This window comes from Lepisosteus oculatus, chromosome 4 (genome assembly GCF_040954835.1).
Source record: "Lepisosteus oculatus isolate fLepOcu1 chromosome 4, fLepOcu1.hap2, whole genome shotgun sequence".
Taxonomy (NCBI): Eukaryota; Metazoa; Chordata; class Actinopteri; order Semionotiformes; family Lepisosteidae; genus Lepisosteus; species Lepisosteus oculatus.
Genome location: NC_090699.1, coordinates 33279540 through 33297744, shown reverse-complemented (window position 1 = coordinate 33297744; position 18205 = coordinate 33279540). Strand labels below are relative to the sequence as shown.

The following is an 18205-nucleotide window of genomic DNA, read 5'->3' as shown; positions in this document are numbered from 1 at the left end:
TTAGGAAGGATCTGTAAACGTGTGCAAAATACTCTTTGCAGATTTACAGCTTGTACTGCCGACCACGGTGGCCACACGTGCTATTAACTTGCGATTTCACAGGGGACCCCTGTGGATGACAAATGTTTTTTAGTAATAGTGAAAATACCCGTCACGTCTGTTCAATATAAAAGGCCAGTGAACCTAGTGAAAAAATGGATATGGCCATTTTCATTACAACTTTGGAATTTGTTGGAGTTATAAATGGTGTACTTTGATGCTCAGTAAATGTAATTTCCTTTTGTGAAATGATAATTTGGATCAGAGAGTTTTCACAACAGAAAAATAACTGATTTAAATTTTTAATGTTGGCAAAGGTTGCCACTTCCAGTCTACCTTTTCTTTCCTGCTGCTTTTTATTGCAGTTCAAAGAGCTACATAAGAATGTGTACTTTAATATGTTATTTTAAATACATTTTAATGTATGCTTTACCTTGGCTGTCACTGAGGTGAAATTGATTTAATCGTCTGGTTTAAGGTTTTTCTTAATTGTACAGAAAGCATAATGATTATTCACGCGATTCTACTTCATCCATATGTTGGCCAACGGGAACCTTATTGATGCTGTTGCCTTCCCTGTTGTGGTGTTGTAGAAATCGGAACCTTCCAGCAAATTATTGACTAACGTCAAGGACCTCAAATCTCACGTTCGACATTACCTGCACTGTTATTACGTTCTATAACCCTATTTTCCGTGTAGACGCCGACTTCCAAGATACCTGTGCTCATCTTTGTTTTAAACGACATTATATTAGGTGCAATTGGGCCCGTGTGATAGGCCGGAGCTCTTGGCTGATTGACAGGGCACAGCAACGCCTCCGAGAATGAGAGAGCGAGTGAGAAAGAGGGTGCCTGTGCCGCAGATATAGCGTGCTCATTAATCACAGCAGCCGGGGGCACAACACAGGAGAACATCTCTCCCACACATCAAGCAGAAGTCCTTTCACGTAGCAGGAGCTGGATGCTGTAGCTTATCAACATTACCCTGAGTTCCAATTTATTTACTTTCCCTTTTTGTTTCCAAACAAGCTAAAGGGGTTGCGCTGCTTCTGTCCCAGCAATGTGCTGTTGTGGACCTTCTGTGAAGACTTTATGGACACTGACATTTGTAGAGATTGTGCTAGTTGTGATAGCTCGCTGGAGTGTTGCCTTGGATTACGACTACACCACTGCTCCTGCAAGTACTTTTGATTACTTGATGGATTCAGAAAACCCCGATGATATCAGCTACAAGGATCCTTGCAAAGCCGGTAAGTACTTAGAAAACCCCCCAGAAATGTTCATCAGTGACTAGCAGAGTTTTCAGTGCTTTTCTCTTTGCATTCAGTTACAAGCGCACTGGTCAACAATCATTCACATCGCCCTGCGCGATATTTGTATTCAAATGCAAATGATCTACAAACGCATTGTGTTTTTCCCCTTACTGTTTAGTACTCTTTTTTTTCTGAACCGATTTAAATAAACAGCACGAACTTGCATGCGTTTTGAGTGTGGTGCCCAAACTTTAGCAAATGTGACTTTTATCATACCAGTTTGAGTATTTCCCAGCTGTTACAAACGCGTTACAGTCTTGGTTGTTGTTATAGTCACGGGTTTGATATTACATTAATTTACAATGATAGAAAATATGCCTGATGCCCTACACATAGAAGGCGATTTGCTTGTAGAGTGCGAACATTTGTTTTTAGCTGTGTTGATAGGATAAGGATTGACGAAGTAGACACGCAGTGCTTAAGAGGACTCCACATTTAAACAAATAGGAGCACTTGTTGCCTGTCACGCTCCAAATGTTTTTTCTTTGGGACTTCAAGAGGCACAGTGTTCCAGTAACCTCCTTTGCTTTATCCTGTAAGACAGTATGGAGCGCATAATCAATCGTACGTTACTCTCAAAAGATGTCTTGAATAAATGACATGCATGTTACTACTCAACAGCTGGTCAGTAGTGGTTTCACATAAAGCACTTTGCCAGCGACGGTAAGGTTCCCATGAAGATGTAATAAAAGTTAATCTCCACCACAAACAGAAGTTTGGGGGACCGATTATATCTTGAAAACGTATGTCCAGGGAAGTGAAACACAAGGCTTCTGATTTGGAGGACAAAAACAATGATAATTTAAATTAAATATTTTGTGCTGGCTGTGTCAGGACGCTGCCTCAAGGAAGTTTCTGAAATATTCACTATGATGGAATTGTAACTAGTCCACAAATCAGATCTCTGACTTTGGTCCTAGAAGGCGCCAGGTAATGGACACCAGGTCTCCATTTTCTAAATACTTGAAATAATTTTTATAGGCATTATTAAGCAGGTGATCAGGTACTATATTTTTAATTGAACCTAAAGATCAGTATAGAGCAAAATCTTTGTACCCATCTGCCTTTAGTAGCCAAAGTTATCCTCGTGCAAAAGATTGTGTGCCTAGTTCAACAACAGCTTGTAGCTTTTCTCAGTCTGTAAAATCTGATCAACTCCAAGATTAATTGTTAATTGTATTAGTGCCTGTTGGACCAAGGTTGGAGATCCCTAGAATTGATGTTTAATTTTTCTAATAACTTAAGAACTAATTAGTCCAGACTGTGCTGGTTTCCTAAGAATTATGGAAAGGTGTTTGGTAATTTAGAATTAAAGAGTTCAAACTTAATTGCTTAGGAATTAAAAAAAAAACAATTGTATCGTAGTGACCTCTTATTCCATTGTAAAAGGTTACCTTTGTTTGATCCAGGCTGTATTATGCCTTACATTTTACCTGAGAATTGTATAACTGATTGGTTCCTTATTCACTGGCAACTCCTTTGAGAAACTGCTAGGGAGACCTGTTGAATCTCTGTTATTTGATGTCTGGAGTGGAGACTGGCTTTTGGAAGTAGCATCACATGATGTTGATGTTAATAAAAAGTCCCTGTATTTATATAATGCTTTTCATCCAGTAGGTTCCAAGACCACTACGCTTACAGGATACTGGGTTTAACTCCAGTACTCTTCTGAACCATGCCAAAGGATCTTTAATAACCAGTCAGGTCATCAGTTTAACATGTCATCCTTAGGACAGCACCACCTCCATCAACACCACTTAGATTTACTAAGAACATAAAAAAGTTCCGAATGAGATGAGGCCATTTAGCCCCTCCAGCTTGTTTAGTTGCTAGTAGCTAACTGAGTATCTTATCCAGTTGGATAGCTTGTTCCAAGGTCCTGCAGCCCTTTGTGTAAAAAACTGTCTGCTCTTCTTTGTTTAAAATATACTTCCTTTGAGTGTCCACTTGTGTCCTGCGGTTTCCATATTTCCCTGCTGATTCTGAAGAAGCAGGGCTGACCTTATCAGTGCAGTGACCTTCATGCAACTCAGTGTAGGACACTCCTTTAAGCCCAGAAACTTATTTGATCTTATGTTGAAGTTTAGCTATCAGTCTAAAGTCTTTTTAGTAATTAGTAACTTGTACACAGTATTCTATTCAAAACAGGTGAGTGTGGCGAGCTGTGGAGAATTGTCCTTTTGAAACCATGCCCTGTTCCCCACAGCAAAGATACCTGTGCTGGCTCCAGGAAGGAGGTCTCCCAAGACACCAGGTGGCATTGAGCCATGTGGACATTAAATGAAAGAAGTCATTCATTGTCCTCCACTTAAAGTACAAAGCAGGGCAAAGTTCACTTTTGCCCTTTACCAGATCTGTGGTCCACTAACATTTGCAGAAGACAGGTCACTTAGACTCTTTTGCTTTACCCCATTTCTGTCTGCCATTGCACTGGGCTACCATTCACCACTTCTCTTCTGAACCACATTTTCCTTAAACAGTTGTAATGTCTGTCAGGAGGCTTGTAAAACTACAGTAGGATGTAGGTACAGGAATCTGGATCTTGCAGAGGGACACTTTGGATTTGTTACTGAACTTATGAACTTTGAGAATTCACAACCTTTTGGTCATCACACTAGTGGTAACATCTATTTTATTCGTTGACTTACTTCGTGAGACAGCCAACTGTGAAGTTTCTCTCAGAATGTGATAGCTCATGCATTTTAGGCGCATGCACTAAGTACTGAATAGTCGCTGTCAGCGGCACAGTACATCTGCCTTTATCAGCATAAAACATGCTGGGAAGCAAGCTTATGTATGATGGGGAATGAAAGAAAAAAAATGTCAGGAATATAGCTTTTGTGAGTCTCACAAAGGCTATTGGAAACCATTATTTAATTGCTAATTCTTCCAATCTTTTTCATGCAGAATGTGCATATGGAAAAATAACACTTCTAAGTATTGGTGTTTCTTAAAAGTTACAAAATCCATACCTTCAGTAAATCCTTGCAACAGATTTGCCTCAGTGAGCTAATTTCTTAATTTAGAAACGAAGTACAATTGGTAAAATGTGTAAAGTAACTGATTTTCTCATATATTTGTTTTTCTGCTCCCTCCATTTTTTTTTGAAAGCTTTACTTTGCTTTTGAGAGAGAGAGTCTTTATTATCCCCAGGGGGCAATTTTTTTTTACAGCAGCAGATAAGAAACAAACATGGCCATAGGTATAAATAAGAACTTGAACCTGTTTGTTTTGAAATTGGGAGATCTGTATCTGCTGTTCTGAGGGGAGTAATTGGAATTCATTAAACAAAGGGTGTGAAGGGTCCTCTAGGATGGTATATGCTTTACACAACTGGACGTTGTTGGAAGTCAGATTCATTCTTTGCCCTCTGTCATCTAATAACCGTAGTGTTCGGGAACTCTTAAAATTTGTGCTGTGATAGGAAAATAAATCTCTTCTGAGGAGTGAGAGTCTATCATTTTTGTTCCTTTTCAGTATCTTCCTGTTTTTACTGTGCGAGGGGTTTCTTCACCAGCCCTTGTAATTTGTTGTACTGTATCAAAACTGCAGTCCCTCCTGACTGCTGGAGAGGATGTCAGAAGCAAAGGGATTGTCTGAACTGGTGGTGGTTGATCTCTTAGCCGTTTACTGTCAGACATTCTTTAAGTTTTCTAATAAGAACTTTATCAGTAACAGGGCCGTCTGCTGCCTGGGCTGGTTTCCACTAACAAAGGGGATGTGTCAGTGCCTGGCCCCGGCCCACTTCTCTATGGCACTCTTGAGACTCTTGCTTCCAGACGGAAAGATACTGACCCACTCTCGGATGCTGCTGTGACCTAGGCTTCAAGAAATGAGAGCAACAAATGCTCCTTCAAGTAATAGTTTATGTAAAAGCCTGGGCTTCTCAGGGAAAAGTTTTTTTAATTTTATGACCTTTCTAAATTCATGGGTGGTCATCTATGTGAAGTATATTGAGATTTTTTTCACAGAAAAAAAATATTCTGGGTGATGTTTTCTCAAGCTCAATATTCAAAGTATTGAATCTGAATTAAAAAAAAAACAGAAAGAAGTTCATTTTACATATTTATGAGATCAATGAAAAAGACACTCATGCATAGAGTTTGAGCTTAAAGAGTGTTTTTCCTAATGTAGCTGAAGTAAGTTAAGTAACTGTACCTCCTCTGGGCTGTTTATTGCAGGAATTGAATTTTTTTCTTTCTTTCTACATACTCTGGACTCCAGAATCCGATGTTTATGTGTGTGACCACATTTCTAGTTAAAAAAACAAACCAAAATGTTGAGAAGGAAGGACCATAACGCACCCCTCAAAGGTGGTGTGCTGCACCCCTTGCAGTTCAGGAACTTCACTGTATTGTCCCTTGTCTTAATGACTTCTTCCATGGAGCCTGGAGTTTCTTTTGTTTTTCAGGAATATGCCTTCTTCTCATTACTGTGCAGAGGGAGGGTGTGGGAGTCTGCACAGCAATTGTAAACACTGTTTTTAATCTCTTAGACAGCCTCTGTTTAATTTAGTGTCTTGTTTCCCTCCTCTGGTCGTAAATTACTCTGATAAGAGACATGGGGAGGTAGGTTAGAGCTTTAAAGGGGTCTTCACCAGAACCAAAAGTTGGTTTTTATTCATGTATTCATAAGATTTTGATTCTTTAAGAAAATGAAAATATTTTGAAGAAACTGGTAACGAATCACCATCGTAGGATGTACCCTTAGTCAAATTTACTGTTTTAACAGCATTTGCTCTAAGATATTCTTATGTGTGGAGTGATGTTCTGAGCACCACAGGTAGTGACCACTGGCATTATTGCTCATAATGCATTATTAATAGGTTTATTAACAATCCCTCACTGTTTTTTTAATCCTTTAGTGCAGTACACTACATAAGAGAACCCATAGTGTTTCTAAAGTTGCAAATGAGGTTGTCACATTAGAAGAAAATGTATGCTGATTTGTTGTGACTGATTTACCTCTTAATGGACAGGAAAAAATAAACAATTGCTTTTGAGGTAGGCTATACACACAAATATTATAGAATAAAATCCACCATTTGCTGGTTGTTGGTTTTGAAAAAGAATCTGGCCATCTGTCTTCCTTTGTCTTACATATTTCTGGCTTTGAAGTACATTTATGGTAGTGTTGTGTATACGTTTTTACATTATGTGGGTTTTCGTAGGCTGATGTGGTATTTGATATTGAGAAAGCCAGTTTCCATTGTAATTACCATTCCAAGTAATTAAGAGGATTTTTTACCAACTTATTTCAACTTTGGGAACTGTCTTCCCAAAGTTGCATGTTGTATTTCGCAATACAAGTAGAGTTAAGCTTACTGAAAGATTTGGGGAAATAACGATAATAACGATTATAATAACCATGGCAATATCATCATATTACCAAAAACATTTCAGCAATGAGTAGAACAATAGTGAGAGTTGGTATAAAGGTAAAAGCAATCTTATAATAAACTCTGCAGCAGAAGGTAAAGTCCTTGATTTTGTATTGACTTCATCATTCTAGAAGACTGGAAAACTCTTTATTCACAGCAGACTCACGGGATCCACAACTAAAATGAAGCACCTACTATATTAGCAGTTCAGGAAAAATGAAAAATTACTTCAGCAATTGAATTAAAAGGGAGTTTTAGGTAGGCCAGGTTTTGTAATCCTATAGAGGAACTTTTACCAGTGCATTGAGATTAACACCCCTACTCTTATAAATAGTGTCATGGGATTTTTGAGGACCATGTAGTCAGGACCATTTAATGTCTCCTCCAAAGGAAGGAACTTTATACAGCACAGTGCCCCAGTCTGCCACATGGAGTACTGCAAAACAGTTTGGATCCAGACCGGTAAAAATCATTAATAATTGAAAACACATAAAAGGCATATACCCCAGATTTCCTAGTAGTGATTCCAGGAATCGGATATTTTTTTCCAATCGGATCTTTTTCTTTTTAAGCATAGTGTTTTTTATCTACCTGCAAGTGTTGTTGAAGCTTATGTATGATATAATACAATAAATACAGAGCCCAGAACCTAGGGACCTATTTTATAATTGTGCATCTCATCTAAATACAAGTTGGAAGGGAGAGAAATGTTGAAATGTGTCATTTGGCTTGTGAAGATAGGCATGTTCTGGTCTGGCCTCTAGATAAATAATTTCTGGCCACTGCTTTGAAACAGTACAGAGCAGCAAAGAAGCACTTCTGTTTTCGTCCACCAGAGCAGATCAGCACCTGACCACTGCACCCGCAGAGAGAAGAGGGTCATGTGGCCTGTATGTTGGACAGAAAGGAAAAAAAGGTTTTCTTTCAGCTCCCTAATTGTGAGACTCCCCTGTGGTCTTAGTTTATATCAGCTAGATTTTCTTATTTCATTGTGTACTTGTTGCATTTCTTAATCTCATCCTGTGTGTGATTTTCCTGTTGTTGTTCTGTTCTCCTAGGATGTGTAGTTTTGTATGCTTGTGAAAAGACCTGTCAAAGCTAACTGCCAGAATTTCCCGAAGAGGGGTAAGATTAGAGTCGCAGAGCAGTGTGAATCCTGCAAGAGAATGATTGTGCACCGAAGCCTGTTGCCTAACCCTTTAGGATTCTATTCATAAGCCTTTTCTAGTAGGCTTTCCAACTAGAATGGATAATTTTAAGCAGGAGCAGCTCCAGAAAATAAGACACATAAATAAAAAGTAAGATTACCTTCTTTGAACAAGAAAGAGTATAATTGAAGTTCTATTTCAGTTCTCCATTTCTTAAAATATAAATTCTTTATTTCATTTCAGTTGGTTTGTTTTTGTAATTTAAAGTAAGATAATTATTTTGACCTTTTTTACATCCTGTATTCCTGCTTAAAGATCGTTGTAGGACTGAATTGTGTGATTTTCAACTAAATTCCCAGCTAGAACTTCAGTTTTTGTTTTTTCTGTCTCTGTCTTCCAAAAGTGGTAAAAGCTCTACCCTACTTCTCTCACTGTCATGAGCAGTAGGGTGTGTATGTGTAGCCATTGTGTATACCCAAACTATAGACCTGCATGATGGGTTTGGCTAGAATGAAATAGAAAACATTGAATTGTAGATGTAAATTAAGTTTTAAGTGGGAATATCCTGATTTGTGAAACCACTTACAGTGGCATCCATAGACTAGACGTTTCCAAATATTGGGTGTTTAATGTTGTGCACCTATACAGTTATTTAATTGCAGTGAATTAATTTTGGTGACAAAAATCCAGTGATTGCTCTAAGTTTAAAGAAAGCATAGAAACAACTCCACTTCACGAGTGGTTGTCACATCAAGATGATCAGAGCCTTGCAGTCCATCTAGCCACCGACAGCTCAGACACATTCACCGGCATCGCTATACTACTTATTCTCCCTGGACAGCCCATGCTGTGGTCCAGCTGACAGAACCTTAACCTTATTCCATCTTGGAAATCACCTGGAGGCCCACAGGCAGCTGTTGTCCCGGCTGCTTAGGTCAGGACTGCTTAGGACTGTTCAGTGGCCTCTCTTTGGAAGTGAGTGCAGGCACTGTTTGGGCCTGAGCCTCTGCCACTCCTCAGTGAAGGTGCTTTTATTGGGACTGGTCGGAGGATGAGCACCTAGAAAGGAGGGCTGGGGGGCTGTGTCTGTTATCTCTGCTACGTCCCAGCCATGTCCCCTCACAGATGACCTCTTTGATGTATTGGAGTCCCTATTGTTACAGACATTTGTACATTCTAAGCCAAAGGTTGAACCTTTGCACACTGAGTTTGTGGGCAAGGTTTGTCAATTCTGGCAAACTCCAGCACTGGCTCCCATCTCAAGTGTTGTGGTTGAATGCCTGTCAGTGACTCCTCATACTAAGAATCATGGCTTCATTTGCCACCTTCTGCAGAAGTCATCCTGGGCTTCATCTCAGATGCACTGCCTCACCAACACTCAAGCAAGGCAGTGCACCGATTTAACTCGTCATGCTGCATTGGTTTGCATGATTCACCCTGACCTAGGGTAAACTAGTAGACATTGCACCAGAGCCCAGTCTGCATCCTGGACTTTCTTTTTGGTGCATCTCACAGTGACATAAGCTTTACCCTGTACATTCAGTGGGTTTTACTGCCAGAGTATGATCTGCATGTCTGGAGCCAAGGTTCTTCAAGCTGTTTGTACACATAGACCTTCTAGGTGTTGCCTGATGTGCAGTCCTATTCTCCTGTCTTAAGGGCTTTAATATTTGTTTTCCTGTTGCAGGAATAAATGCTTTCACAACCCTGGTTTCCTGGGTTTGACCGATGAGGAAAAAGAAATGCGACATTTTCTGGAATGAGAATACTGTAGTTATAGCTTATGTACTTTAAGTGTGCAAAAGTTGTCAATTTGTTTTAAGCCCTCTGACCAGCAAAACATCTTGTGCAGTGAGGCATTGCAACTTGCCCATCACACGAAAGCTCGTTAGGTGCACTTTTACCCAACTAGATCCAGGTGGAACAATACCCGATCAGGTCACCTTTAAAAAGGCCTTAATTCAAAGCTCAGGTCACTGCAAGAAAAAGGCCACACTTAGTTAGTTTTCTGTGTATTCCATAATGCCACCATTGTCACCAGAAGCAAGGGAGAGGGCCATTGGCATGCTGCAGGTAGGCATGTCATGTGCCAGCATTGCCAGACACTACAAAGCTTCTCCACTGTATCCAGACTGCAGAGAAGGTTTCAGCAGACTGGGAGGACAGGTGACCGTCCAATATCTGGTCGCCTTCGAGTGACCACACCAGAGCAAGACCGACATATCAGACTGGTCCATCTGAGAGATCGTTTCAGGTCTGCCACCCATACTGCTGCTGAATCTGCCAGCAGACACAATGCCCGTATCATTGACAGGACAGTGAGGCTCCATGCTGTTGGCCCTAGAGCAAGGTGACCTGTCAGAGGGCCTCTGATCACACCCAACTAGACGTCACACCTGGCCTGGGCCAGACAGAGGCTGTGATGGACTCATCAGCAGTGGCATCAGGTCCTCTTCACGGATGAGTCACTCTTCAGCCTGTTCCACGCAGACGGGAGGGCCAGAGTGTGGAGGAGGAGGTGCTGAGTTTCTTTTTTCCATCAGTATATATTATTAGCTATAGGTATAATTGTACTTTGTTCGGAAGCAGTTCTCACCAGTTTATGAGTTGAAACAGCAATTAATATCTGATTTTCCCAGCGTACAGTATGCACACTGATTATATTATTGTTTATTGTGGACAGTATTCACAAGCTAGTTTTTTCCATTTGTAAATTACCTTGTGCAGAGATGTAGCTTCAAGGACCTGTACTACTGGTTTTCAAATTGGATATTATAAAATAAAGAGTGCTTTAGGGCAGCATTGAGTTTTTGTTATTTTAAGACTTTTCAAATATTACACCTTTTGCTCTAGAAGAAGATGAAACTGCTATCCAAACTGTATATCAACAAGAATCTGATTATAGTGCAATTGCTAATTATTGCAGTTTGCTAATTACAAAAATTGTTCAGGTACTTATTTGACTTAATTAAAATAATTCCACAGTATTTCCTTAAATTATTTCCATAAAATGTGTACAAATGCTCTTAAAGTCAAGGTGAAAGGTCAGACAGCAAAATAAATATTTTTAACAAAAACCCAAGTTCTATACAAAAAAGATGAGCTAATCAATGTTGCAGATTTGTTTCATAGCATGAATTAACTTTAATATACAATTTCATATACACAAAATAATGTGTAAATACTATAGTAAAAGTAATAGTAATAATGTATTAGCTGAACTTGGCAAAAAACATAATTGCTGCAGGCTTTTTAAAATTAATATTTATCTGTGAGATAATTAGGCATAATACATAAATGAACAGTAATTTCTGTTTATGGATTTTGTTACATACCACATCAAATGCAATTCAATATAGGACTTCAGAAACTGCTTTCACATCATTACAAGAATGCCTTTTTCAAACAATCAGGCCAGGAAAAGTACTGCCTCTACTATCATCTTGATTGACAAGAAAACTAAAACTTTACAAAAGCACATTTCATGGTCTATATTTTTAACCATTTTCTTGGTTGAGTGAGTACATCCTGCAAGTCGTGGTGCTACCGAGTTAACCCTGTCAAAAGTGGAGACTGTTGCTTTCAGGGAACTTGGACTCATTGCAGTTTTACTTCATTTGCATTCTTCATAGAGTTCTGCACCTGATTGGCAATCTTTCCAAACATCCAAATAGAAAATATTCCCATGACAGCCTCTATATCAAGGGCAAACCATTAATGCTTTCAGATACGTGTCATATGATTACATACTGAAGCTGAAATTTTCCAAAACTGTCATCCAGTGATTTAGTATTCAAAACATCTAAAAACCCTACTTTTTTAACTGAATGTTCTACTGTATGTATAAAAATGACTGCACTGTAAACATGTGGGGTCTAGACTGCAGGAAGTTCTGTTGTTCCTTATGCACCCTCTGCAATACTGGACATGTATAAACCTGTTGCTACCTGTCTCTGCTCAATCTCACCCTACAATTGGGACTAATTGCTTCCATCTTCATATTGGTGCATTCCAGCTTTGAACTAGGATCTTGGGTCCAGTTGATGAGAATAGATGGTCACATATTTAACACACTTGTCTTTCACCTGATCTTTGATGCTGGTTTAACCTAGAGGTGATGATCTCTACCTGTCTAACTTGACGTCTGGGTTCTGTCTGCAGCCGCAAGAATTCTATAGGAAGTGGCATTTAATGTATAGTTTCACTCTCTTACTCCCAGAGACCTTCTTCCCCAATCCCTAATTTTTTTTACTTGGAAGCTTATTACCAGTTGTGTACCGATGAAGAGGTCGCCAGTAGTTTTACTCGTGCGTCCTTATGTATTGCCATTGTGGGACATGTTTAATATATTCCATGCCCAAACCACTTCAGAACATGAATGTTTCTGGAAGGGTTTACTAGTGCAGCAGAATAAAATAATACATTAAACAATGCCCCACTTAAGTGAAAAATCAAGAGAAAATTGTGCAAATCCTTCCTTTCTCCTTCAGTTGTCAATATCATAGCAGCCTGTCCTGTATCGTTCATTTCTCTGGGTGTCCATCAGTTCATTTGAGCATTTTCTGTTATTTTCTGACGGATAAAAATACTATTGAAGCTCGTCATCAATGTGACCACTTTTCAGGCTTGTATAAACCAACAACATTTTGTTTTTGCTTTCGTTCCATTCTAGTTCGGGTAAAGACGTACAAGTGACATTTATGTTTTCTAAGCGAGATCAAGGTTCTTTTGCAACTGCACAGATCTTTTTTTGTCTCGGAGCTGGTCTGCTTAGTGCCTCATTCAATTAATCTGTGATGAGAGGTTCTTGCCGGGCAGAGCTCAAGGTTAGATCTTAGGCAAAAGTGCTGACAGTTTGATCTAGTGACTCTGCAAAGAGTGTCGTTTTACGTGAGGCTGAGTGCCGGCCAGCCTTGTCTGCATGTGGGTTTGCTGATAAAAAAATACATGCCTTTTGTACTTGTGATGGAGAAGGCATTGATGACATTCTAATCAGCATTGAGGTCTGTCCATGTTTTAAACCATGAGGGCTCTGCATCAACCATTACTTTTTGACATTGTCCATATTTTGCATCCAGTCTATCCAAACTATTTCTTATACTATCTCTAATGTACAGTATCTTGCTCAATTACATAGATGGTCCTCTCGGGACTTGGTGTATGGGATAAAGTGATCATTTGCTACCATGCTTGACAATCCCTTGTAATTGTTGCCATCACATTTATAAACCCAAGATGAAATTTAAAAAAATAATACTAGTCCTTTCATTCATAAAAATGCTGAGATCTGCTCAACCCCCTCTCAGCTGGGATGTTTATTCCCAGCCATGTGCAATTGAATTTTATCTACAGCTGTGCTCATCACCACATTTCCAGCTTTCTGTGGTTTGAAGTCTGAATACATCTGTTGTTGGCCAGTATGAGCTGCAGCAGTGAATCCTCTTATGAGGTGGCAAGTAGTTTAATACTGTACCTGAATGGCTTCTCCATAGCTCTGGGTTGTGTGGTCTCTCCAATTTATCCTTTTTGAATTCATATCCTTGAGAAAAGCATTGTGCTCATTCTTGGCTCCATGTAGATTTCAGCTTGCTGTTGACCTAACCTGGTGCCTGACCTCACCAGAATTAATAAGTTAATCATGGCTGGGCACAGTTACTTCTTAAGAAGTAAGACTTCAAGCAGAACCCAGATGTGGATGGAATTTGTTTTTGTTGAACCTGTATGTGTAACTTTGTTATACAATAATAGAAATAGGAAACAATGATATTTAAGAATCAAAACTTCTCTTTAAGCACCTACATTTGGTTTAATGTATACTGCTCTTCACTGGTATTTTCTAAAAATATAAAGCAATAATCAAAATTCTGGTTTTAATATTTTATATTTGAAGCAGATCCATGTGTGGATAGCCTTAATTTCTCAATTGTACTGTTCTGTAACATTTTCACAAATTACAAGAGTCATCGGTCTTATGCTGATTCTACTGTATAGCACACAAAATGTTTCAATAGAGTAACATTTCAACCATAAATATAATAAATAAGATTATATTTGCATCTCACCAAGAATTAATGATAGTTTGTCTGTCTTAATGAAAGGTATATTACAAGGGTGATAAACACTGCCACAGATTATGCCAGATGGATAATGGTAGCTTATAGTTAAAGAAAAATGACTCAGACTGTCATTAAATTACTGATACCTATTATTACCAAACATAATTTCGTGCTGCTGTTTTTTTCACTTGTGTTTCACGTGCGGAAAGAATCAGATTGTGCATATTTTGTCCCAGACTAATGTGCTTATTATCCCTGGTTACTAAATAAAAGAGCAGTTCAAAGCGATCTGAGTGATTACTCTTAATTCTAACACAGTAAACCACTTCCATCGAATGAGGGAAATATACAGTTGTAGAACCTTAAAAACTTGGATTAATTACATTTCTCAGTACCTAAATCAGTTCTTTGTTTATTTACTGGAGCATTAGCAAGAAAAAAAACAAAACCAATAACCAAACAAAACACCAACCATCCTGTTCTGTTGTTTGACTGTGAATCAGATGTGAAACAGTGGAGCAGTTTGCTTTAATCATAGATATTTTAATGTGGTCTGCGCTGATTTTTGCTTCCTTATTTAATTTTTCATGATCACAGTGAAAACGCAGAACTTGATGGCTGCCAAAGGCAGATCCCTGTGGAATGTTTTAATGTAAATATCTTAAATACATAAACCAGTGTGTGAGGTTAGCAGAGTGTGCTCTCCTTTTTAATTTATTTATATTTTCTTGTGATTGAAAGGCAGTTGTTGATGAGTGTTTAGGGAGCACAGATCTGAAGATTTTGTTTTCTTCTGGCAAGAGGTACTCAACAAGCTTTGTTATCACAACATATATCACATAAAAATAGTTAAGTCTTTTTAACTATTTGATAGTTTAATTTTGTATTACGAAAAATTGAAAAACAGCAAGATTTTTTATTTTGTTTCACAGTACATAAATGTTTAGCTGCCTTAAAAGCCTTCAATATAGTTTTTCACTTATCACGCAATGTCCGTAATGTTACTTTCAGGATTATGAAATATAAACACAAAAAGTAAGTGTATATAAAATGGTTTACCTCAGGATAAAATGAAATTGTGTTTCCCTATCCAGTAGTGAATAGGTGTGCTATTTACAGTATGTGAATTTCTATTGTATTCTACATGGATTTAGTACTTTTAACAATGAATAGTGTCATATTAGAAACAACCTGATCTGCACATTAGGTGGGAAAGGAAAATATTCTGACAAAGGTAAGAAACATGTCTGTAATGACTAAATATTTAATTTAATTTTATTTTGAGCAGAGAGCCTATTCAGAATCAAGTACTGTATGTATTTGATTTTCAGGTTTTCAGTGAAAGTTACTGTACCTACTGTGTATTCGATTATATTTTGCTGTTTACCTGCTGTTTAATTATTTTTCTCTGTATTTGTTAAATCATTTGTTAAAAACACACTTTTATATTAATGTAAATATAGGAATTGTCTGTCACTTAAGTAATTTATGCAGATAATTTCATAAAACATATTTCATGCATACATGCATGTCAGATTATTACCAAAGAGGTAATCTGACATGCATATATTTTACACATTGTAGGATAATTTTCAATTTTTTTAATGCATTACTTTTAAGCAATTGGACAATTTAAGATGTTAAACTGAATTGTTCATTTTGAAAGATTCCCAATTAAAATGAAAGCATTGTGTTGTTTAAAAAATACTTTTTTCCTCTGTTTTGTCAGTCTGGGGAAAGAAAACTAAATACAATACTTGCCTGTATATTAATTCCAAACAAGAGAAGCCAATTTGTCAGAAAGTAAAGATCGGAAGTGCATGAGCGATTAAGTGTAGCCACGCATTGACTGGAGCAGCTGTCCCTAGGTCAACACATCATGAGCAGTAGAACATGTCTCCTGTTAGTTCAATTTCATAGCAGTCAAGGGAGATTAGATTGGGGTTATGTTTATTTGTAGCATCATTGTGCTGGGGAAAGGGGAACATGTGAATGCCAAATTGATATGTATTATTCAGAAAATCGTTGCAGTGGTTTAGAATCCAAATTAAAAACCAAATATTAGGATATACAGTATGTGTTGAGTTTATTTTAAACTGCTTTGATTTTGTAGTTAACCTAAGACCTGTTGTGCCAATATGTGTTTCAAGGATTAAATAGTATTTGCTGATAAGTTATGTGAAGGAGCTACACTGTGAGTTGAAATCACCAACTAAGGAGTGCTTCTAAAGTTAGGTGGCCTATTCAAACAAAGCTATTGTGAAAACTAGCTACAGTACTCTGGAGCAATGAAACATGGTGCATAACAAATAGGACCATTCAGTATCAACTCACAGAATGACTTCCTGCAGATGAGTACCATGTTCTTCTTTAGATGTTAGCCATTGTGGACACAAATGGTGATTGTAATGAGCCAGTGTCGCCCCCTCCAGTATGAACTGTCCTTGTCAAACTGAATGTATTCCCATGGTTGCATTTGCATATGTACTAATGTCATTGCTCTGGAGTGCATTTATTTCATTTTACAGTTGCATTAAAATAACCACCTAACCTCGTGGACCCCTGTGTAGTTCAATTTATTGTACAGTCAGAGCAAAGAACAACATTTAGCAAAATATTCCACTATTCCTTAGACTAGACTAGGCAGTCTCTGAGGTCAGTCCCTATAAATTAAACTTATGATGCCTGTGCTAAAACAAACCCAAGTGACTTGCAGAGAGTTTGAAAAATCCCAGAATTTCCATTCAGTTTACTACTTAGCCATTTCATCTTTTGACTCAATGAACGTCATAGATATTACAAGCTTTTACTTTCTGTTACAGAAAAAAGCCTAAGACTTTTAGTGTTTTTTAACAAGTGAAAACACTTGGGGGATCTTACTGCTGATGTCATATCAAAGACTTTAAAGCTGTTGATTTGGAACAAATCATATTCAGGTGCATCACCTCAGACTGTGATCTACTTTTTCATTGTGTGTAAATGTGAATGTTTTGGTTGAGTGCCTCGTTCAGCAATGCAAGCTTATGAAGTAAATTCCCCAGTGGAGAGTTGCATAAATGATAATTGTAGCCATACAAGAGTTCTCGGATTTTGTGCTCAACAAACATAATAGTCCTACTTGTAGTGCTTATTATAGTCAAAAGAAATCTTGCTTACTAAACTGTAATTATTGCAATAGTAGAACTGAATAAATGTAATTTTAAGAATCTACAAACCAATACCAAAGTTTTAAAACAGATTTAAAATGCACATAAATTAAAAGGCAGTGGCCTTAGGAGGTGTCTATGTCTATATCATCTTTATTTTGTAAGCTGAGTCGCTCTTAAAAGAAGGGTGTATGTCCTGTCCTCTCTTAAATAATTCAGGTACTGTACCTGTTTCGTTTAGTTCAATTAATTTTACTGCTTTATTGTCATTAATGTCATCCACAATCAGTTTTCCATCAGAGATAGGAAATGGACAATTTAATTATAGAAGACCGTTCCTTTCCTTCTAATGAGTGTAATGTGAGTATTTGGTGTCTGCTTCATATTAATCATGCCACTAGTCATGATCTGTTGAGGCTAAAGGAATTGTTAGTGGAAAAACTTTGGGAAGCAGAAAAAAACAGTCTCAGGATTTAAAATGTGAGCAAGTTTACAAAATACTTGTTACCAAAACGAACCTATCATACATTCCCAGAAGAAAAGATGCAATTGAGTGAGTTAAGAACATATGGGTGGCCTCCTCTCATCTTGCATCTTGGCCCTTCTTGGCCCTTATTGCTCATTCGGTTACTAGTAGCTAATCGACCTGAGGATCTTACCCAGGCATTTTTTGGAAGAAGCCGTGGTGTTGGTTGTCCCATACACCCAGAACCCATTGTATAAAAACATTCCCTCTGTTCACTGGTTTGTGTTTTGTTGCTAATTCTTAAGATGACCATTGGGTTTGTTTTTTTCAATGCCTTTGAGGATCCTGAAAAAGTCCCCTCACCAATGAAAACTACACTTGTGTTCATTAAATGATATCTGCCTGGTGTTTGTTTATGTTCACTGTTTGATAATTCTACTGGAACCTAGATAATTAATATAAAATATGAATGCCTGTGTTGTTCTGATAATTAAATTACCTCAGTTTATGCATTGACTCTTACCTGCATTCTCTGATTTCTGTTTTCATTACAATAACATTCTTTACCTTGAAAGCCTGCAACCTGTTATTTAAGAAGGTAACTTTAAAGGAAACTTATCAAATACTCCTGAAATTGTAAATATTCTACATACTATA

The 18205-nt window shown here is 37.9% G+C and overlaps 1 protein-coding gene across 1 annotated transcript in view; it reads left to right on the top strand.

Moving 5' to 3' along the window:
- The first annotated feature begins 934 nt into the window (after positions 1-934).
- Positions 935-18205, top strand: part of LOC102695655 (tolloid-like protein 2) — an 80927-nt gene continuing 63656 nt past the window's right edge. Inside the window, exon 1 of the mRNA XM_015347396.2 lies at positions 935-1289. Coding sequence (XP_015202882.1) covers positions 1100-1289 — 190 coding nt within the window. The 5' untranslated portion in view covers positions 935-1099. The remainder of the gene's footprint in view (positions 1290-18205) is intronic.